The sequence below is a fragment of the Struthio camelus genome, chromosome 19, assembly GCF_040807025.1.
Source record: "Struthio camelus isolate bStrCam1 chromosome 19, bStrCam1.hap1, whole genome shotgun sequence".
Lineage (NCBI taxonomy): Eukaryota > Metazoa > Chordata > Aves > Struthioniformes > Struthionidae > Struthio > Struthio camelus.
The window spans coordinates 13,142,580-13,165,956 of NC_090960.1; the positions used below are offsets into that span (position 1 = coordinate 13,142,580).

General features: G+C 37.7%; 1 protein-coding gene across 5 annotated transcripts in view; it reads left to right on the top strand.

Annotated features, from left to right (window-relative positions):
• Window positions 1-23,377, top strand: part of MYH10 (myosin heavy chain 10) — a 104,288-nt gene that overhangs the window by 49,278 nt on the left and 31,633 nt on the right. For 3 of the 5 annotated variants that reach the window (XM_068913443.1, XM_068913446.1, XM_068913445.1), the window contains exons 6-14: window positions 8,199-8,291; window positions 12,378-12,441; window positions 14,206-14,304; window positions 15,238-15,381; window positions 15,701-15,796; window positions 19,289-19,407; window positions 19,840-19,992; window positions 20,435-20,608; window positions 22,799-22,972. In XM_068913443.1, the coding sequence (XP_068769544.1) occupies window positions 8,199-8,291; window positions 12,378-12,441; window positions 14,206-14,304; window positions 15,238-15,381; window positions 15,701-15,796; window positions 19,289-19,407; window positions 19,840-19,992; window positions 20,435-20,608; window positions 22,799-22,972 (1,116 nt within the window). Of the gene's footprint in view, window positions 1-4,169; window positions 4,200-8,198; window positions 8,292-12,377; window positions 12,442-14,205; window positions 14,305-15,237; window positions 15,382-15,700; window positions 15,797-19,288; window positions 19,408-19,839; window positions 19,993-20,434; window positions 20,609-22,798; window positions 22,973-23,377 lie in introns of all 5 variants that reach the window. The other 2 variants (XM_068913441.1, XM_068913442.1) reach the window with 1 other exon arrangement.

The window sequence follows — 23,377 nt, forward strand, 5'->3', positions numbered from 1 at the left end:
CTTTGTCAGCATAACGATTCCTGTGGCCACTCACTGGGCTTGAAAACTGCTTAAAACTAGTCACTTTAGAAAGTCAGTCTAGCTTTTCCTCGAACAAACTTCCTCTGTTCATTTGTCATGTGGCCGCATGACTGGCATGAGGGGAGTGGACAGAAGAAGAAGGGGACAGCAGGGGTGGAAAAAGTTGATGAGGATGAGTTGGATGATTAGAAAGGATGAGTTGTCCTTTTTAATGGCTTGCTCCATTTAAATCACTGATGGAACTACAGTTTTGTCCTCTTCTCATCAGTGAGATCAAATCAAATGGATCAAATGGATGGTTGTGATAATCACAAAAGAGTTTTGGAGATGGCAGTAGCCAGCTGCTTTGAGATCCATTCATGACTATCATGACAGATTGTGGAAAAGCTTTTATTCTTTGCAAAACATGGCTCATCTTCAGTGAAGATTGGCATAGTGTCCTGAATGAATGTTAGATACTTTGATCATTTTCTTCATTCACTGCACTGCCATAATAAGCACTGAATTAAGTGAATATTTATGCAAAAATGCGAGATATTTGTGTAACTAAAGTCATTTAGAAAATAAAATGAGTCTCCCCTTTTCTTTAAAATTCATTTTTACTTGCATATGGTAAACAAATAATGTTCAGCCTACCCACCTAACACTTAAAAGCTAAGAAGTGTCAGAATTGGGGTTATCCATGCAAGCCTAATTCGTTCCTGTGTCCATATACATTAAAAAAACTCTGTTGCCATAATGGCTTCTGTAGGACCTTTGCCTTATCCTGTGCATAGGGAAGATACTACATAGTGCTGGGCATGGTTTTATTTTTATCCGCACTGTTATAAGTGATAATCAGTCACATGCATATTACTGAAACTGTTCTGAATGCTGCATAGATTTTTGTTTTATGAAACAGCTTTACACTGATGAATAAGTAAAAAAAATGTTCACAGTGCTACTCTGAAGTCTAGGGTAAACTACGCCTGTTGTGTCAGACAGATAGAGACTGCAGTAAAATTACTGTGAAAACCTTAGCACCTAGTTTGACGCTTCAGGCCATCCCTGGCATAGCAGTGATATTCTGCCACGTAAGGCAGCCAGTCAGAGCTCTTCTGAACGCTCACCGAGTAGGTTCCTCGCGTGCTGTGAAACACTTGGCTTATGCGAGGAGCATCGCGTAGGAAAGGAACTCCATGCAGCCCTTGGAGAACGTCGTCATTGTATTCAACCTTCAGCTGCTTTGTCTGTGAGACTCTTCTTTCTCAACAGTCCTCTCTCTATTCATGTTAGTTAGTAACTGCATTCCTGCAGATGAGTCCTGGGAAATTCTTGGCACGTGACACTTCCACAGGGGTCTTGCGGGAAATGGAGTTTATAACACACTGTAGCCACAGAGAGTGGAATTACATTTGAAACGGTAGTACTGAGGTTAGTGGTTCTTAATTTTGGGGTGTTTAAATCTGTAGCCACACTGTCTTATTTTCAGTATAATCGCAACGAATGTTAAAGGTATTGTCTCGGAACCTGCACTAGAAACTGTCAGTAAGCGGTGATGGTTTAAAACAAAAAATGTAGACAAGAAAAGAAGTATTATCAATTATGGGACTTGACAGAGCTAGGTGGGACTAACGTAGTCACTTAAATTAGGAATAGAGGCTAGGCTTTCTAAAGCCATGTAAGACAGCGGAGGGAAATGTACCTGCACTTAGTTATAAGCCCAGGCTTATCTGAAGATCTGAGGGGGGATGAAAGTGCTTTGGGGATCTCTGACCCACACTGCTCTTTATTGTTCGTGTTAGCTCTCTCATGCTCCTAGGCTGCACACAGCCCCACCTTCACTGTCAGTTACCCTTGCGTTGGCTCAGGAAATATGGAGAACAAAAACGGATATTTAGTATATCAAGAGAGGAAGAGAACAAGGGCAGGTAGCTCGTAAGTGTGGGGAGGAGGCTGACGTGGCTGGAGAGGGTTTGGGGCGAATTAAGCAAGCGGGTGCAGAAGAAAAGGAAAATTCTTCCAGACTGTGTAGCTTTATGCGTAATCAGTCTCCTATGTACTGAGTGATGTGGGAATGAGAGAAAAGAATGAAATCATTATGTATCATAATGTATGTGTTACAGAGCTGCTTTAATATAGTTAAGTAGTGAGCCTTAGTTCTGACCCTTGTTCTGTTTTATTTTACAAACAGTGTTTTCGGATGGGGAGGAAAGTTGCTGCGAAATAAGGAAGTAATAATTTAAAAAAAAAGCTTCACATGCATAATTTTTTCCAAAGAAAAAGTGCCGCTTATCATTCCTTGCCCAAGGACTGCTATGAACTTGCATGTTTTGCAGGCTAAATTAGTTGGGGGATTATCTTAACTGCACTTCTAGATTGGATGTACCTGGACCCTATTCATGGTCAAATATATTAAATCAGAAGATACTTACTGCCATGGTAGTATATAAAATAGTTAAATTCTGTAAATAACTGCATTCATCCTGCATTCATCTGTAGTAACTGCTTGCTCCGTGCCGTCATCTGGTACTGTCTAGCTCTGGTTCAGATGAAAAGAACTAGATTGTTTTTTGTTCATCTTTCTGCTCTCCTCAATGCTTCTCCCTACCTTCTCCCTCCCCCCCAAAAAAAAAAGTAAAAAAAAAATCCCTGAGCACTGTTCTCACTAAAATCCAGCTCTCATGATGGTGGCAGTTTAAGCTTCAGAAATAACTCCTGGGACTTTTAAGGTTGATGACTGCTTTCAGCATGTGTCCTCATGTGTATTTGTATCTGGAATGCTAAAATGTTCAGTTCTTTCTAGTAGTAAATTTCAGAAGAAACTTCATTGAAGAGCTGTGGGTTTTGAAATACAGGATCTCGGGTAGGCTAGCCCAGACTGAAACTCCCCTTAGGTGGGATTTCCCAGATTCACTTCAACTGCTCTAACTTAAATGCAGAGAAATTAAATGTTTCCATCTGATTATGCTAGATTCTGTTTCTGATGAGAATAGAAGTAGGCACCCCTAAATGGCAGTTCATCTTGCCTAAAGATAAGCAAATGAAACGCCTTTTAGGTGTACCTGTTTTCATCCATCGATTACAGGAGGAGTTGATAGCTCACACTGGAACACCTAACTTCTTTTAGATGCCTGAGCTGTCTGCCAAGAAGGTATGATTCAGCTGTGCTAAATTCAGATTGCTTAGCTTAATGAGCAAACCTTTACCAGCTGCTTTAAGGATCTGTATCAAAATCCATAATTCCTTGCTGTAAAAATATTTTAGTGCTTTAGAAATAGTAGGCATAAACAGAGCAAGCGTGCATCTAGCTTGGTATGAAAATCTCTTGATGTACGTGTTTTACAATGTGTTCTCCTTAGGCTTTATGATATGAAGCTCAGAATAAGAAAAATTGCAGACTGAATGAAATGAAGTTGAAAACTTAAGTGTTTCTGTAGACACTGTGCAAAGCTGAGTGGCGCGTGCACGCGCGCTCTCTCTCTCTCTCTTTCTCTCTCCCCCTTTTTTTTTCAATATTACACTCATATTTGCTTTTCCCTTCTTCCTGGCAAAATTTAAACGTCTTCTAGTTTCTTAAGACTTTGTTTCTTCTCATGTGGAAGATCACTCTTAAAGAAAGAAATAAAAAATCTTGAGATTGTAGGTTTTGTATTTGCTAAACACCTGAAATGTGCATTGCAAAAAGAAAACCCCAGACTCCTGAAGATTTCTTTCCTCTTAGGTTCTTTCATAACCCTCAAGATTTTTGAGGAATATTGGTTGTCTTAGCCATAAAAAAAAACACCTTACAGTGACTAAGACTCTGGCAAAAAAACTGCTTAACGATGTGAGATTTTTTGTTATTGTTTGTTTTTCATTGTTTGGCAAAACTATGGAAGGTGAAAAGAAACTAAAGAAACTAATTAAACTATTGCCCTTTTCCCTTGCTGCTCAAGGTCCATTTATCGTCTTTGACTTCATTTGGAATTAGTTCTGTGCATAAATACAAGTTTTAGCATTTTGCCCATGCAATGACAAATGAATAACTTTCTGCAATTAATTTAAACAGTTTCTCTGAAGTAAGTATATAGTTGAACTAAACCTACTGACATTAATAATTTGGGATGTAACTTGCAGCTGCAATGCTTGCTTGCTAACATATGTGTTTGTTTGTTTGCAATGAGCAGCCCGAATCACCTAAACCCGTGAAACATCAGGCAAGTGTTTTTCTTTATGCTTCTAAAGTTATAGAGGTGAACTTATATAAATTTTTCCTAATTTCTGTCAGTTTGTCTATGTTTGTAACATGTGGGCAAGCTTGTACAGGTATATAGCTAATAACAAATTTCGTAAAAGTTTAACTGGCTTTGTTGAAGAGAGCGGACTAATGAACAGGTTACATGTTCCTCAGCATTGCGAAGCGCTTTACCACGTTAAAGTGGCGTTCCTCTGTCCTGAAGTGAAAGCTTCACCTTCTCACCAGCTACGTCCACCAGCTTGCTCTGTGCGCTTGGTTAATGTACCCTGCTGAGAGGGTACAGAACATCTTGTTAATATTAAACAAAGTACTAAATAAATGATATAGATTAACGGGAAACTGCCGCATTCTTCTGAATAACGTATGGTTTTGCCTGGATGTTTTTATAGCTGCACAGATAACCTGATAAAGACTTTTCTTCTCAACTGTGTAAGGCTTGGCATAACCAGTCTTCTGAAATCTATTTGTTTCCTGTGACTTTTGAAGATAGATAGAATAAACAAGATGATATCTATTCAGTTTCGCTGCCTGAATTCATGTTTTCTGGTTTGAGCTTCAGCTGCTCTTATTTCTCAGGCTGGCTGGAGCTGACATGCAGATAACGCTGTCCGTTTCCTGCTCCCCTAAACCTCCTCTTTTCGTGGGAAGCAGTAGTTAATCTGTTCTAGACCACCTCCTTGTACTGTAGTAGGCATTGCAGTACTGCCAGCGGGGCTCTCTCTGGAAGCCTACTCCATTTGTGAAGGAGCCTAAAGAGGAAGGTTAGATGGAAGTAGAGGGTAAGACTTTGGAAAGGAATAAACAATTGTTGCCACATGTTGTGCAAGAGGCACATTGTGCTGTCTAACCTGAGATGGTAAGTGATGCCTTTTGTCGTGGGCAGGAGCTCTTAAATAAAGCAAAAATGTTTCAAGCTTACAGATGATGTAGCCAAAGTCTGGTAACTTAAGAAGCTACCACGAGTTAGCTTAGCCAATTGTATTCTTTCCCTTACGTTTTCTGTGAGCTTGGATGTAATGCAAATTAACTTGCAATGGGGGGAGAAATAAAAAAACTTCGTCTGATTTGTCGGAGGCAAAGAGAAGTCATATGGACAGTTGTGATGCCTCTGCTGATGTGTGGTAACTTACTAAACCTCTGTAACCCAGTCATGCGTCTGAGCCCATGGTCTCATTTTCAGAAGTTACAGACATTCTTAGTGTTTAGCCTAATCCTCCTGCCCTGCAAACCTCAGTCAATTCTAAGGGGTTTTTTTTAACTGAAGTATTTCTGTTCCAAAAATAGATTGACCAGTGTCTGGTTTAACCCTCTTTTTGCTTAGAGTTAATGTGCCAAGGTTGAAATAAACTGTGTGAAAGCAAATACTTTAAATGCATCAGTGGAAATGTGCCAATCCAGAAGTGTTGATACTGCATAAACCATAATCATTGACGTTTGTTTCAATATCGTTTTGAACTACAGAGTGGATCCCTGTTGTATGTGAGTAGCATGTAGTTTTCCCCTGCCTCGCACAGACTTCACAACGAACCAAATCACTGGGATGTTGTTTTTTCTGAAACTGAGACAATAATCTGTCCTTATCTTAATGTTGCCCTGCATGAAATACTGCATGACATCACTTTTTCCACAGTATTTAGATACTGCTTTTTCCAAGTTCTGTTTAGATACCTGTGTAGGAGATACATCTATAGGCCTATAAATTTACTCTCTATAAATTTACTCTCTTTCCAAAACATCGAACACTTCTGAAAAGGACGATTGTTTTTTTTAATATAAAGTAATTTATCTAAAATCAGAACTGCTAAATCCATTTTAATACTTGCACTAGCTTCCCCTCCCCCTCCCCCCCCCCCCGGCTATTTTATATTCTGTGAGAGGTTTGCTATCTCTTAGTGATAATTACAAAAAGTCTACTTGTGAATGAAAACCGTAGAGGCTTGCTCGACTGTGATTGCTTTGTTCTGTCTCACTGTTTCCACCCACATCTGAGGACCCAACTGAATGTTTTCTTTAGCTCCTCTGAGATCTTCATTAAAATAAGCTTTCTGCATTCAGTCGGGGAATTTGAGTAAAATTATTTTAAAATACATTGCGGCAGTTCCTGTACACAAGACCAAATTAATTCTGTAGCTCCAGTACACCGAAACACTTGAAAGCGTGGACAGAGTGTGCCTACAGTGAAATGCTTTCAAGTTGCACAGTAATGTGCTATAGTTGATTCAAATTTTGAAGCCAGTGTGCTTTCTTTTCCAGAATAGCTAGAATTTGAAATGTAAGCTGTGAAATGCTTGCTGTGCTTAGCGCACGTAATGTGATTTATTTCAAGCTGTGCAGAGCATGGTAAGCAAGCATCTCTTTTTTTATACCTAGTTTCTTAACAGGAACTGGGATAGCGTGGCCTGGGAGAGGAGAAGGGGAAGAATAGTGTGATCAAGTGCTTTTTCGCTGTCTGAGGTGTTTCACAGAAAACCTTTAGCGTATAAAATGCACACATGCATAGAGTGGCTATAACAGTGATCTAGTTTTTCTACAGTTGTGGATTTTCTTTATTGATTTAAAAATGCTCCTGAGAACTGTAATGTTGGCAGACCTAACATACGGTGTTTAGGTACTATGGCTTGAATAGTGTTTAGTGCACTCTGGACTGAGACTAACAGATTTTTTTTTTTTAAATATTATTATTTTTACTTGCTTTAGAATTCAGAGAATATGTAGTCCCAAAGAGAATATATTTGGAAGTAAACTATATTTTGAGTAGATAACTTGAGGTTACGTTAGAGAATGAACATCCATTAGTTTCCGAAATAACTTGAAATATATTCCAGTATACAAATAAAAGCCTCTTTCAGGTGTTAAGCTATGATTTTTTAGAATTCCTGTGTAGTAAGTGAGTTCATATGGAAGTCTTAACAGACTTGTTTCCTGTTCTTAATTCTTCCTTCCTTTATTCATCTATACTGTAAATGGTTGGAAAAAGCAGATTTATGAACACAACTACTGTTGATTTTTGTTGTTGTTGTTGTTGTTTGCTTGTTTTTGGTTTTGGTTTTTGAGACTACATTCTGGAGACATACAGCTTCACTTTTTTTTTTTTTTTTGACCATTTTCAGAGCAGGAAAACAATGTTGTATTTTTCCATGTACGTATTTGCCTCCTGGGCTCATGGAAGCAGCACAGACTTTTGTGTTAGCCAGACCTCCTTATGAACCGCAATTGTACAAGCTGTTGTGCAATTTCCTTAAGATAAGTGTTTTATTTGATTTCTACATCCATTGGCTTAAACTTAAAGAAGCATTTAAAACAATGCAATAACCAGGCTGAACTATGTTGGCAGACTTAGTCAATTTGAAAATGAACTGTATAATTGGTGTTCCACAGTTCCCGTTTTTCCATTCTGACATGATTCTCAGATGCATTCACTTCAATTCGGGTGTGTTGAAATTATATGAATGGCTATTTGAAAATTAATATTTTGCTCATATGAAGGTAAATATGAAAATAGTCATTCCAAAGTACTACATTGTTAAATCACTAAAGAGGCAATTTATGAATAACTTTGCATGAAATCCTCAAAACTATACAGTTGAATTAGTTGTTCCCATTAAGAACTTAAAATCTGTGCCTAATTTCATTAGCCCTAAATGTGAATTTGCCTTTCCATGTTCAATGATTTTTTTCAGCATCAGTTCAGTCATATTCTGTCACTGCTCTGCGTGTGTGTGTGTGTGTGTGTGTATTAAAAAAATATATATATAAGCGTTTATATCCTCCACTGGATTGGAGGAGACTCTCAGTCAGGATTTAGCAGTGAGGGGGAAGAATGATAATGTTCTTTTGAAGATGTCACTACCACAACCAGGGTAAAATGACTATCGTGAAGAAGCAGAATATAGGAACCCTTAATAACGTGTGTGCTGTGTTTATGTCAATTTGCTTCTCTTGTTTGTGTGGTTTTTAGGGGGAGCTGGAGCGTCAGCTTCTTCAGGCAAATCCCATTCTGGAATCCTTTGGGAATGCAAAGACAGTGAAAAATGACAACTCCTCCCGTTTTGTGAGTTACTCCTTTTCTCTTTAGAGTCTGTAGATCTGGACTACTGTTTATGAAAAATGCCATTTTTATGATTTTACCTAATTGATATTGGAAGCTTTCTTTGCTCGTTTCCCTCCGTGAATTTGGATTCTCTTAACTTTCTGCATTGTGTTAGAGTCGCTGAAGGTATATCCCAAGTGGCTTTGGGCAAAGCTTGCTTTAATTTTGTCTGGTCTCTGACTTCATCCGTCCTTGAATTAATAGTAGCATTTGTAGTATAACATATATAACTTTGCCACAGAGCTAAAATGGCTTGCATGCGCAAATTGCCAGTAAACCGTGATAAAGGATGAAGAGATATGGCACCTAAATAAGGGGTCATTGAATATGTAGCCTTCCTATCAATAGAGTTATAGCTTTTCAAATTGATTGGTTTGGAGAGAACGTCCTTAATTTTTTTTTTAAAAGCACAAAACTTGTAGATAAAAACTTCTGTAAATTAGTATGCTCTTCTACCTGACAGCTTTCCTGAAGGAAAGGCAGTATGACTTATTAAAGGTGGTGAAAACAGATGTAGTTGATTGATGTTTTTCTTGGGACAGTGCCTTCTGTTTCATGTATTGTTATAGTGGTAAATAGCTACATTTTGAAGTGTTCCATTGTTTGAAAACTAGTAGTGGAGTTCGAGGTGAATAGCCATTTACCACTTTTAAAAATTTCCTTTAAGAAAAAGCTATGCCCTATTTCTGGGGAAAGATGTTTTCAGTTAAACTTTAAAACTGTATAGGAGTTTGTAAATCTTTCCTCTTTAAAAAAAAAAAAAAACACAAGCAAACAAACAAAAACTTAAACTAAAATTTACAGAACAAATGAAAGATTTTTGGCTACCTTACTATTTCAACAATTGCTTGAATTTGTATGGATGAACTTAGCTCAGACAGTGAGGACTCTGGAAAGCTGTATAGCTAAATCCTTTAGATAGTCCCTATCAATAAAGAAAGGAAAGCACCATAGAAATGCAAGCTTAATTTTATAGCCATGTTATTTACAATAATGGTTGATGCTTATATACACTGGATGTAGGATTTATACTGTCAACAGGTTTCACTGCCCAGCAATTCTGCTTTGTTCCATTTCTTGAATCCATCAAAGATTGCACTAATTTAATGAAGATACTATTTTTTCCTGAAAGATGTTAGCATCTGTTCTGTATTATGTTGAAGTCTGCATTGCCATCATGAATATAATCACTCAGATGGCTCCAGCTCTATTTTTATAAAGGAGTATGTATAATGCACTCCAGATGGTGTCGTCTTTATTAAAAGATTAAAAAAAAAAAGGGTAAAACAAAAACCCACAAAACTTTAGTAACAAGCATCTCTGACTAAAAGAATATGTATCCTCCCACAAAGTGAGAAGTGCAGTTATTCAGCACATACAGGCTTGGTAGTCTTTACTACACAGCATGAAGAGAGCAGCCTGTTCCCTGCTTGCTAATCGTACCAGATAGTAATGTAATAAGGCTAATGTTGTGTCAAATTTTTTTCTACAAAATGCAGTGTTCTTTTTTTGCATTTCGGGAAATAAAATCTCTAGTTTGCAGCGGACAGGGAAGTGGTCTTGTTGGGTTCATAGTCCAAAGCTAAATGCTGCTTCCCTTCCTATGTGGGTTTTAAAAAGCCATATAGTTTAGCACTGTGACGACACTGTAAGCAAACCTCAGTTGTTACACAGAGAGATAGTAGTGGTGGTTATCTAACTGTGGTAATTTCAAGATTCATAGCAAGATTAACCAGTGCTAGCTAAAAGGATGAATTAGCACTTTGCTTTTAAGATGATGAACTAGGTAAGTGACCTTTCTAGTTTAGACTTCAGTGATGAAAGAACTTCTAGGCTGAAAGCATGAGTTTCCCTCTCTCCTGATGTATCAACTGGTTTAATGACTGCATTTCCTCTCCATAATTTCATTTGCGGAATCTGTAACTTGATAGCAGAAATTAAATAACTTTCAGGGATGAAACTGAGTAAAGTGGTTCTGATATACATTAGAAAAAGCCACTGGCTAGACCTTATGTAATGCTTCATTTTTCTTTTCATATGTTAACTGTGGCAAATTCAAGCCATGTCATTCTAAGAGGAGGTTCTATGTTATCCAGTCTGAGAAAGCTAGAGAAAGTTGTCAGATGCCGTTTTGGACATGCTAGTGCAGACACATGCATTATGTATCTAGTCTGTTGACTGAACGTTTAAAAAAGTCAGTTTGTTCTTTGCGTTAGTTATAAGTTTAGTTTTCTGGAATTGTTACAGAACAGAAATGTATAAAGCTTTAGTTACAAATTGAGCTTAGCATTCTGTGTCTTCATACTTGGAAATTTGAGTTCAAGTGCTGATCCCTGACAGTGAATACTTGAAAGCAAGCCCTATTTCTTGTAGTCGGTTTGGTGCCGTTGGCTTTCCAAAGAAGCTGCAGATTAAGCAGTATCGAACCATTGAAGCCAATGTAAAGAATTCCACCAATATTTTTAAAGCTCAAACAAATCATTTTTTGGGTTGAGGATATAAAACTATGGTCTCAGAGGGGTTTTTTGTTGTTGGGTTTTTTTTTTTTTTTTTTTTTTTGCTCTGAGACTAAGTCCAGGTGATGCTGGTAGATTAATACCTTTCTCTAGATTCACCAGTCTGGTTGGGGAAGAGTTGCTTGGTAAGTCTTCTATACACATACCTTGTTTTGATGTAAATATGCTTTATCAGGGAAGCTGGGGAGAAGAGCAGGGTTTTATTGTAAGAAGTTAGAATGGCTGAAATGACTGCAGTAACTTCTTTAGGTGTTGTAATTCTGCAGCATGACAGTACATGCCAGAAACTTTTCGTAGGTCAGGGCCACGCTAGAACACATATACTCTACCTGTTTGTAGAGTAGAATATTTAATATGGAAATTAGGCGTAGAGTCCCTGAGCTGAATGAATTTGCCAAGTAGGAATTCACTGTAATGTAGTATTAATTCTAAGCTGCCAGATGTGAGATATGTGAGGATTTGGATACTGATTGCAAGAACGGCTTTCAGATGATCTCCACAAAACGTGTTAGCAGGCAGCTTTGTGCGGATTCCATCAAAACAAGGTCTTAGATATTGTTGGCAAATTGCTATGAAACTCCGTAATCCCCCAAACCTGCTCATATGTAGACAGAGAAGTGTAGGGAACTGGAAGCAATGAAAGCAGAGATCTCAGAGTAGTCACTGGGTATTCCCACTGGCTTCTTTACACATTTGCAACTATTGGGAGTACCTACAGTTCCATGAGCACAAACTTGAAATATGGTAGTAATGCTGTTAAAAGGGGTCCAGTTCCAAGCCAGACCGTATTGTGCTCTTCTGACCAAGTGACAAAACACGTTGGGGAACTGATGTGGCTTAAAATGGGTTTAATTGACTTGAACTCTGATATCCAATATAATACATTCACTAGCAACCGTTTTCTTCCCAAGACCCACTGTCTGTGTGGAGAATCCGCTCTTTATTTGGTCCCTTGTGGGCAAAAGGTGATCTGTTTGGAAGAAAGAGGTATACTGACTGCCTCCCAAACCTCTTTTTACCAACTGCTAGAAAAGAGACTGTGCAGGCAGCAGACATCCTGGTTTTGGAAGTGGAAAAGCAGCGTGGTGGTCTAGACTGGGCAGCACGCTGAAATTCAGGATTACTGTAGATAGAGCAAGTGTACTGATGCCTAAAGATGCTGATATTCTATAGAAATGTGTTCATTTAAAATCTCAACGTTGCTATCCTATTAGCACCGTTAGACAGCACACTTTGTCAGTGTGAGAATTTGAGTTTCTCTTTTAGGAAAAAATAATCTTTCATGAGGCTGGATTACAGATAGACCTAGAATAAGTATTCTTTAAACTTTAGAAAATGTCTGTTTGCAGAATAGCATATTCCATTGAAATGATAATTGAATCCCTTGAATGGAAAAGGTTGCATGTGAATGTGAACGAAATGCTTGTCATCTAATGTAGAAGCAGCACTGTTTTCATGTAGACAGTTTAATCTTCTTAATCAAAAATACTTAATTGCAAAAAAAAAAAAATCTCTCTTTTTTTTTTTTCAGGGCAAGTTTATTAGGATTAACTTTGATGTTACCGGTTACATTGTTGGGGCCAATATTGAGACATGTATCCTACTTAAGCAATGCAACCTCAGTGTATAACATAAGTTTCCTGATTTTCTTCTTAACCCTTGAATTCACTGGAACGCACTGAAAGGTTAACATATTTTTTAGATTCTTTTAACAACATCTCTCCCTTTCTTTCAATCAAATATCGCCAAGTCAACATGCTGCCTCATGCTTAGAAATTGGATATCACAAAACTTAGCACTCCTGAAACCAGCTGAATTTGCTGACTAGCCTTGAAAACAGGGCATGTTGGCTAGGCATTAAACACATTTAAAGTCAATTTGCTCTCTGAAAATGTCTTTAGAAAAGGCACTTTCCTATTCAGAATTGAGCTTTTCTGTCGTTCTCTTGTGCCAAAAGTTTGAATTTCCTCTCATCAGTGCTGCATAAACAACGCTTGTCCTAGGAGGAAGTGGTACTCACCATAAAGTGATAAAATTGGTGGTGCTGTCAGTGCTGCTGGGTCAGCTTCTGTTTTCTTGGTTCTTCTAGATACCAGTGTGTATTCAGTATTAATTGCTTGTAGATCTTGTGTTGCTGAAGCCTAATTGAGTTTTAGTTGTAAAGTTTGCTTTTATTTAGAGTTGCTTAGAACAGGAAAAAAACACTTATACTGAAGACCTTTCTCTAAAGCCACTTTATTTACATTATACTAAAAATGCTATGTGTGTCTGTGTGTATGTATATATATATCTATATCTTTCTATATACACACACGTACACACATGTGTATGTATATATGCCTATACACACACTTAATTTCTAGTCTTTTTAGCCTGTTTTCTGAATAGCAGTAGGGCGATCATAATGTTTTTGTGAAATCTGAAGTCTTGTTCAACAAAATATCTTGTGAGTGTTAATCATGAACTGCTGCTGCTGCAATTAAGCTTCATTCTGAGGCTATATTTTAAACTGCTTAATTTAATTTTAAATGCAGTGCGTATTTGGTACCGTCAGAAAAGAAAATTTCCCAAAAGGCTGCGAAAGACCTATATTTATTCAAAACATATTTTAGTGTTAAGATTTTTTTCATTAAACATTCAGCATAGGAATGAATATAATTTTTTGCTTTTATGAAAGTTCAGATGAACTGTTTCACCTAGGATTTTGTGAAAATAGGATTTCCTCTAAGGGAATTTTTTCCTAACTCTTACCAGAGTCATCTCAAATAGCTGTTCCATGTTTATCTTACAGTAGGGCATATCAAGAAATGAAAGTATAAACAATGTTATAGCTTATGGTGACTTATTAGAAGCTGTCCTACAAATTTTAATTTGGAAACTGTTTAAAGGCATGAAGAATAGTATGTAAAAATACAAAACTTCAAAGAAATGACAAATGCGCTTTAGATGAAGTACTTTGGAGTTCAGCTGCTGCTGGATTTTTGATACTTTAGGATTCTGCTATGACCTTAGTAGAAGTGATGAGGAAAGAGTGACCAGCTTCCCCTCTCACTTGGACTTCACTTGATCCATTGCAGACAACTGTCCGCTGCATAATCTAGGGACGCTCAAACAGCATCCAAGAATTTAGTGTGCTGGAATTAAATGTGGGCTTCTATCTGTCTGATTTTGAAACCTTTCATTTAAAGTTACCAAAAGTTCACGGAAGACAAAACAACAGGTTTTTATTATTAAAGTGCCTTTGGTCCTTAAATAGTTACATAGCTTGCATTGGAGCACAGTGTTTTTTTGTTGTTGTTTGCTTGTTTAAAAAAAAAAAAAGTGTAAAGTCCTTGAAGTCCTTGACTGGTTATAATCAGACTTGTTGGAGAAGTCTCGCGCTGTTCGTCAGGCTAAAGATGAACGAACGTTTCATATCTTCTATCAACTGCTAGCTGGAGCAGGAGAACACCTGAAGTGTAAGTTATCTCATTTTGTAAACCTGTTACTTCTGCATTCAGGATTTGCTTGTTTTGGTGCTAACATACCTGAGTTTGAACTGTTCTTTGTTCTTGAAATAGTGAGTTTGAAAAGAAGAATAGAAAGACAGGTCTTCTGTATTGTATCAACTATGTTGTCAAGCAAATGTTGCCTTTCAAGCAAACTGTTTCTAAATGTCCAAGTCCAGCCTGGTCAGTCTGTAGTGTATTCAGTCTCTGGCTGGGAATCAGTGGATTGAAGCGGCAGGACTGTCAGCTGATCAGTAACAAAGGAGTGACAGCCAGATCCGTTCTGGACCATGCCTTCAGACTGGGTAGAACAACAGCCGGTTTGCCAAAACATAATGAAAACCTGAAGCTTTCTTCAGCCTTGCAGCACTGTATTGGTTATCTTCTCCTTTTTTGCCTTGCTAACGGGGAACTCCTGTTAAGCTGTGATAAGTGCAACTATTTGAAAGTACAGAGTTCTGAGAATCGATTGAGTCTTTCTCCTCCAATATTAGATAAATTTGTATTTAGCATCCTTGATGTGGTTATCATCAACACCTAACTGTCTTCTGCCTATTACCTTTTAATATAGATAATTGTCTAGATACTCCAAATAGGGATCTGAGATTGTGTTGGGTTGGAGTCAGGTGTTGTTCTGTTTACAGGCTTAATGCATTAAAGAGCTGATGTTGGTTGCTACAGATAGAGATTCTGTGAATCTGGCTTTAACTTTTAAGGTATACTCATATCTTTAGCATTTCAGAAGAATGAATTACTAAGCTGGTATAATGCTTTGTAGCCAGTTTAAGTAACTGATTTAGTAAGCTGTAGTTTGCTTATTTAGTGAAAGCTGCATCCAGTTGAGTGTGAACAGTATTTCTTTAGCTTTTTTCCTTCCTCTCCTCCCCCCCCCTCCCAACACAGCTGACTTGCTGCTTGAAGGATTTAACAATTACAGATTTTTGTCTAATGGTTACATCCCCATTCCTGGGCAACAAGACAAGGACAACTTTCAGGAGACTATGGAAGCCATGCATATCATGGGATTTTCGCATGAGGAGATCTTGTGTAAGTTATTCAACTTTCTGGATTTCTGAAGTGTACGTACTTGTCTCTTGCGCAACTGCACGCACATGCGCACATGCTTGCTAATTTAATGTCACCAAATTTAATGTGTTGATGTCTTGGCAGCCTGCAGCAAGTGTTTGTTTAACATAAGGTAGAGGTGAATGAATTTTGCCTATGAAGTGCAGTATAAATTTTATTTCCTTTGTGAATTCATACTTAAGATTTGGAAGGAAAGCAACACCTATAACAGAAGAAAACTTCATTAAGCTGAACTCTTTTCAAATACTTTATAACATTTATTTATTTATTTTAAACACAGCCATGCTGAAAGTGGTGTCTTCAGTGCTACAATTTGGAAATATTTCTTTTAAGAAGGAGAGAAATACCGATCAAGCTTCTATGCCTGAGAATACTGGTAAGTTGATCACGTTTGCCTGGCTTCCTATAACTTGAGTTGTAGTTTTCTTTCTATTGTTTGGTTAGTGCATATCTTTGAAAGCATGAAACAGTCTTCTGAGCTTCCTTGGTAAAGTTTTGTGCCAAAAAGAGGCCATGATTGTGATGGTGGTAGCCAACAAACAGTTATTAAAACTCTTCCATTCTCTTAACGCGAACAGAAATTAAACAGCTATCAACAGAATTTATACTGTTTGCATTGCATCTAAACTTTGAACAAGTACTTCAGCTGTAGTTTTGTTTATTGCTTATCTGCAAAGACTTAAGCACGAGGAAAAAGTGCATTCTTAAATACATTTGTTTTCTTTGGTTATTGACAGTAGTTTTCTTGCCAACAATAAGAATTCTGAAGCCAAGCACAACTTCCATAGTGAAATGGCTGAACATAAGAATGCCGTATTTTAAAAATCTGGTTTCTGAAGTGGTGTGGCAGTGTGACTAAAGCTTAATTTGTCAGTTAATACTCTAAAGTGCAATCAGCGTTTTGAGGAGTTTGTTCCTTCACAAAGAATATGGTCCTTGAAGCAGTTCTCAGATTTTTCATTTAGTACTTCAGTTCCAGCCTTTAAATGCTGTCATGGAAAATAAGGTTGTAGAGTTGATTTCAGTACAAAGACCAGTACATGTCGTCATTCACAGGACCTGCTGCACGTGCACGACTCGGTCTTTTGTCTGTGGCTTGTTTCATGTTTTCCTAAATTGCTCTGCATTTAGTGCTTGTAGTGCCCTACTGCTGCTTGTAGTGCCCATCATTTTTTCCGTTGCTTACAGCGGTGGCCTTCTGCCCAAAGTGCTCCAGCTAGTAGGTATGGATTAAAGCTTGATAATCAATGACTTGGCATTTGGCTGACAATTGGTAGTTTGAGTTTTCAGGGAGGAAGAAAGATCTGGGGGAGAGGGAGAGGATTGTTTTTTGGGCTTTTTTGCCAGCTGAGGTAACTATTGCCCCTTCAAAAGGTATGATATAGAAACCTGTAGGTTCTTCCTGCTTCCAGACTGTCTTTTATTACTGTTGACTTTTATTACTGACTTTTATTACTGTTGGGTTTTTTGAATATAAAATTGTGAGGTTTTATGAAGAGGGGTACTGAAAAGCTCATATCATAGTTGAAGCACGTTGCCGTTCTCTTGTATTTAAAAATTACTTGTATTTGGCTACCCGTTCTTTGCTAGTAAATCCTTTCAAAGACACTGAGGGTGACTGATCTCTCTGTGGTTGTTGTCTGTATTGTCACAACTTGGTGTAACGGGTTTCCCTAGCTTTACTCCAGAGAACTAGATGTGTCTTGGTAGCAGTTCATCTTGTTTGGAGGCAGGTATCTCCTAAAATAAGTCTCTCCATAGACTGGAATTTGTATCCGTGGTGAAGACATGAATTTCAAAAGTATATGGAAAACAAATTCTACCCCATAGAAGTAATTGGCTAATGCATCTGACACAAATCCCTATTTGAAGTGTAGATAGAAGTGATGGCAGGAATCCACGTAGCTTTCAAGGATGGAAGAGGAGGGAGAAGCTGTCTTTACAGAGCCATTCCATAGCTAATGCTTATTTTCAGAGTTGAGTAATACTTACTAGATTTGGAAGAAGCCTTTTTGCTGAAAGGGCAGAGGTCTCAAGGCACTGAATTAAAAAGGAAGTTAAATAAAGTGCCTTTCTGAAACATTAGTCAACTTGGAGAAGCAAAACAACCCAGGCAGGATAAATCTTCCAAGTGTTTACAACCATCTCCCTTATGCTGCCTTGCTTTCCCTGCCTTCTCCAAACCCGCAAAAAGCCAGCAAATAATACAATTCATAAACAAACAAATTATATTTTCTTTAGTAAAAGAATCATCAAGCTGAAAATAGTGTGAAACAGTCCTCTCTGTAGAAGTGGTACAGTTTACAAACAGAATTTTGGGCTTTAAATGGTTTCCTTTCTTCAATAATCAAGACTCTGAAATGCTGACTGCAACTTCCTTTTGCACCTGAATCAGACGTGATTTTAGTGTTACCTCCAAGTCAGTCGGTTGCTGTGTTATGTTATATTACAAGCTTCATGAAAGCCAGGGACAACAAAATCGGCTCCTCTTTCATGAATGCACAGTGCTGAATGTGATGTCTGGAGTACTGTATGGGGGGAAAAATTAACTTTATTTCTTAAACTGTAGTATTCATCGTATGACATTCATTATGGCACACTACGAAGTTGATGAGACAGGGCTACTTAGTGCTCTCGACTTCCATGTGTGGGTGGGTAGATGTTTGTGTTTAACATGCTTAGGACATCTAGTACTAGACACCTAATTTTGTGCGTTTTATCTGATATGCCCATGTGTATGTTTATACTCAAAGCACAGAAATGCTCATGTATGTAGCTAAAATGAGATTAGTGCTGAGTTTGTGATGCTACCCTAATTTCCTTGATTAAGTTGTGTTTTGATTCTTGAGCCCTTCTAATGAGTATATGGCCAGAGTGCGGCCATATATTCATATATGGCCGTTGACACCAAGTAGTACTCTCTTCAATACTAGCGCAGATGCTTCTGTATGTTGGTATTAGGATCTGTTTTTCAAGGCTGATTTGTAAAAATGGCTTTGTTTTTGACAACAGATGAATGAGCTGACAAATTAGTAGGATAAGGAGTTAAAATGCTTACCAGATACAGCATGGAGGGCTTCCTGCTAAAGGGCAACACTTACCCAGACCTAAAAATATCTTTAGCGTCACTTTCATTTTTAGAAATCTGAAGTCATAAACCCCTTACCTATTGGAAAGTTCCTTTAGAAAAAGGGATTAACGCAGGAAGAATATGCAAAGAGTGCGTAATATGTTATTTAAAATAACTGATACGAAACCAGAAAAGTTCGTGCTGCCTAAAGAATGTGAGCTGCTGTTTGTATTATTATTCTAAACAAAATATTACAAATACGTGCTTTAAATTGTTTAGATAAAGTGATTTGATATATTCTGTAACAGAAATGGCCATAGCATTACACTGGTGTACCTACCTAAATTAAAACATAGCTTATTAGGCCACTTTAGTTGTAATAAAGTTGACACGTGGTATGTTTGTTCATACTGTGCATTTTTCTGGAGATGTTAAAAATGAATGTGCCGTATCAAAATAACAAAACGAACACTCGTGGCCAATATCTGTTATGTGACCTCCCTGCAATTTTATGAAATCTAATGTATTCCCCGCTTTGTTAAGGAAATTCGGTAGTGTATTTCTGTAGACGTTTACTCAAACCTTTGAGAAGGAAGTCTTTCTCAGATGCAGACGTGAATAGAGTAGGTCTGTTGTCCACCAGACAGAAGTGCATCTCCCTGACCTTATTTTTGAATGACTATTAAACTTTTAAGCTGGCACTTGACTGTCTGTGTTTGTAGCTTGTTTCACTGATGTTGCTAGTTGCTGTGGAGAGTTGAGGATTTAAGTGCTTGCATTTATTACTTTGATCTTCAGTTGCACAGAAACTCTGCCATCTACTGGGAATGAATGTGATGGAGTTCACCCGAGCCATACTGACACCACGCATCAAAGTTGGCAGAGACTACGTTCAGAAAGCCCAGACCAAAGAACAAGTAAGCTCTGGTGCTTTAAAGATGAAGTGAAACTGTATCTAGCTTTTAATAGAAAGAGTTGGGATTAAATAGGTACTGCCACCAACTTTTTTTAAACTTGCTGTCTAGAATAATTGTTATTATATGGTAAAAATTGATAGCAGAGTAGAAGGAATCGTTCCCTTTCCTTGACCTTCTGCTGGTCTTATTTTTTAATGCAGTTGTTGTACATGTCTAATGTTCAGAGAGCTTTTATTTTTATTTAACAGTTAAAAAACACATTTTCATGACATTAACCAAACTTCATACTGTTTCTACTGCTTGCTTTCATTCTTCAGTGGTGTTAACTGCCTTAAACTTCTTCTGTTACTTAGTTATTTTTGATAACATCTGTGTCCACATTTTGCTGATGACCTCTCCAGAAAAAGTAAATTTTACGGGTTTGATTTTCAGGCAGACTTTGCAGTGGAAGCTTTGGCAAAGGCTACTTATGAACGCCTCTTCCGCTGGCTTGTTCACCGCATTAATAAAGCTTTGGACAGGACCAAACGACAGGGAGCATCTTTCATTGGAATTCTGGATATTGCTGGATTTGAAATCTTTGAGGTATTTTAAAATATTGATAATTAGACTTTTTTTTTCTTTTTTTCTCCCTCTTATTGTGCATTCAGCCATAGTTATTGGTCTAGAACCACTGAATGTGACCGTGTTCCAAGGCTGCAGGAGGATTTCATGTTCTGTAGCACATGAATGCTTCAAAAACACTAAACTATAGGGCCAAAAAGTCATGCTCTAACCTAAACCATTTTTTATAAGTGTTGATTCTGCAACATTGTGGGTTATTTGTTGTTGTTTTTTTTCTATTACACCTTAGTTTACCGTATGTAGCAGGGAATATAAGAGATTTTGCCTAACACTTTTACCAATTTTCTTTAAAATATAGGTTGCACAGTTTCATTTCTTGTAAATTCATATTTTTTTTTTTACTTTGGAATACATGATAGATCCTGTCATTGAATTATTCATGCTTACTAATGTTATTTTGTAGTTGAACTCCTTTGAGCAACTCTGCATTAACTATACCAATGAGAAGCTTCAGCAGTTATTCAACCACACAATGTTTATCCTGGAGCAAGAGGAGTATCAACGAGAGGGTATAGAGTGGAACTTCATTGACTTTGGACTGGATCTGCAGCCTTGCATTGACTTAATAGAAAGACCTGTAAGTTTGTGAGTCTATAATGCTCAGAGGAGAGGAGGTTTGATATATGGGTTTGTCTTTTCCTGCTTGCAAATATTAGGACCGTGCTCAGATGTCTTGTGGAACTGTCACAAGAAGTGACAGCCTAAGTCCCAAGTCTAAAATACCATATATTAGTAAAAGGATTTGTCCTTAACAGATTTTATGTCCTGATGTTAGGGTGTAAGAATGCTGAGCTAAGATGTGAAGTTGCTATTTATTTATATAAATAAATAAATAAATAAATAAATACACACACACACACACACACACACACACACACACACACACACACACACACACACACACGTGTACACATATATATGTGTGTGTATATATATATTATATATATATATTTTAGAGCTGATATATATTGTTTTTAATATATATATAATATATATATTTTAAAACCTAGAATTAATAAGACTTTAGTCCTGTCACTGTCACATTAAACCATGACATTGCTTTATAGGAGCTTTAGCGTGGTGGCTCACTTAGAAAGATTTTCAAGGCTTTGAGTAAAATTTTTCATTTGAAAAAAATAGCAAAATTCTTGAAACTTAATTTAGAGTAGAATTTTTCCCATAAAATCTGCCTTGTGTTAAAAGTTGTGTTATCACTGTACTACTTAATACATTCTTCTGGTTGCTCAATATGTGGAAGCTGAAGATGGTTTCAAGGAGCAGGAGGGGCAGTCAGTTTCTTGAGGGTTGGGGGGGGTCTCACAGAATCACAGAATGGCCAAGGTTGGAAGGGAACTCTGGACATCATCTAGTCCAACCTCCCCCCTGCTCAAGCAGGGTCATCTAGAGCACAATGCACAGGATCATGTCCAGGCGGGTTTTGAATATCTCCAGAGAAGAAGACTCCACAGCCTCTCTGGGCAATCTGTTTCAGTGCCCAGTCATTCCTGAAAGGTGACTCTTGCATCAAAAGTATGCCGTAGTCAAAATTATTTTGTGACCTGTTTTATTAAACCTAGGGTGTTACGGTTACTGCAGTTGTACGTTCAGCTTGCGTTTACTCCAGAATACACGTAAAGTACGTAAAGTGTCTTTGCTGCCTATGGTGCTATACATCCTGAAGAGCAGGAAAAGCCAATGAGGCTTTTTTCTTCTTCTTTAGAGCAGGAAAAAGGAAATCTTGTTTCAGTTATCGAAGTTCCGCACTTTGTGCGGAACTTCAGTAAGTTCTGCCTCCTTTGAAGGTAAAATCTCTGCCAAAAAGCCTGAGGGGAGAAGTGTGGATGTTTTCAATATGCAGATATTCAGATGCATATCCTAAAGTATAAAGTATTCAAATTACTTCAGCTTTTTTGAAAAGCAAATGGCAGTACTCTCTTAATTGTTCTATAAACAAAGTCATAAGAGTATGTGATACCATGTAGTAGGCACATATAATCATCTCTCTTCAAATGTGTAAACTTCACATTCACAAGAAACTTCTGAAATATAAATCATTATAAACGATTTTTCCATTGCTTTACTGTGTACTTCGGTCTGTCTCCCTCGAGAAAAATGATCCTGTCATACAGTTCTGCAGCTGTAAAATGCAGACGTTTATTCTCTGCTTCTTTTTAAGAATAAACAAACCTTCTAATGGAGTGCTTAAATTATATGGAGAGAGAGAGGTAGCATGTAAAAACTTTGTTGACTGCTCAAGTTGAGCCTGCTCAGTCTCTCTGGATGCTGCTTCTGGATATCAACGCCAGGGGTTGACCAGGGGAGGCTTAGTGGCTGCCACAGCAGTAATGAGTGGCCGGGAGGGATAATTGCCTTCAATTTAGCCCTCATTAAAGCATAACATTAGCTACTGTGGAAATGTAGATGAGTTGCTGTATACGTATATGTCATAGAAGTGTTGTTTGATAGGGAACTCCGGAGGTCACCTATTCCAATCTCTGCTCAAAGCAGGGCTACTACCAGCAGTAGATCAGGTCAGCCATGGCTGAGTCCATATATACTGGCATTAATTTGTTTGAACAGTTATTATGTCTGTCTTTTAACTGGACTCACCTAAAGCTTGTTTTAAATTGGATCAGATTGAAATCAATCTAGATGCTTTTTACATTGGCTTCAGTGGTGTTTTGAGTGCAGTGGTGTTCTTTAAATATTAAATATTGAAATACTGTGTTTTAAATATTAACACAGATTTAATCCAATTGCATTTCAGGCAAATCCTCCTGGTGTGTTAGCTTTACTGGATGAAGAGTGCTGGTTCCCTAAAGCTACTGATAAGACATTTGTGGAAAAACTGGTCCAAGAGCAAGGAACCCACTCCAAATTCCAAAAGCCAAGGCAACTAAAGGATAAAGCAGATTTCTGCATTATTCACTATGCAGGGAAGGTAAGGGTTAAATGTTGAATGCTTGGTTAGAAATGTTGCTTTTGGGAAAGTGTTATGAAGTATTAGCTACAAAATTTAGAAATAGTTGGGCAGGAAGGGGGCCTTTGGGCATATTCAGGAGTGCTATGATGGAACTTTTTTTCCTACATAAAAAGCAAAGCTGAAAAAATCTTAATTGGACACTAAGCAAATATTTCCTTTCAGTTTCGTTTAGTTTTGTTGTCAGATCTTCTGTGTGCCTTGCAGGTAAGTTTTTTCAGGACTTGTAGTGAAAGAAATCTGTTGTGAATTTGTGTGTTTTCAAGTTGATAGCATAACTGGCTACTTGAAGATGTGCTGAGTCAATACCACCATCTTTACTTTCATCCCACCAGTTCACTAATGACTTTCTATATACCCCCTTTC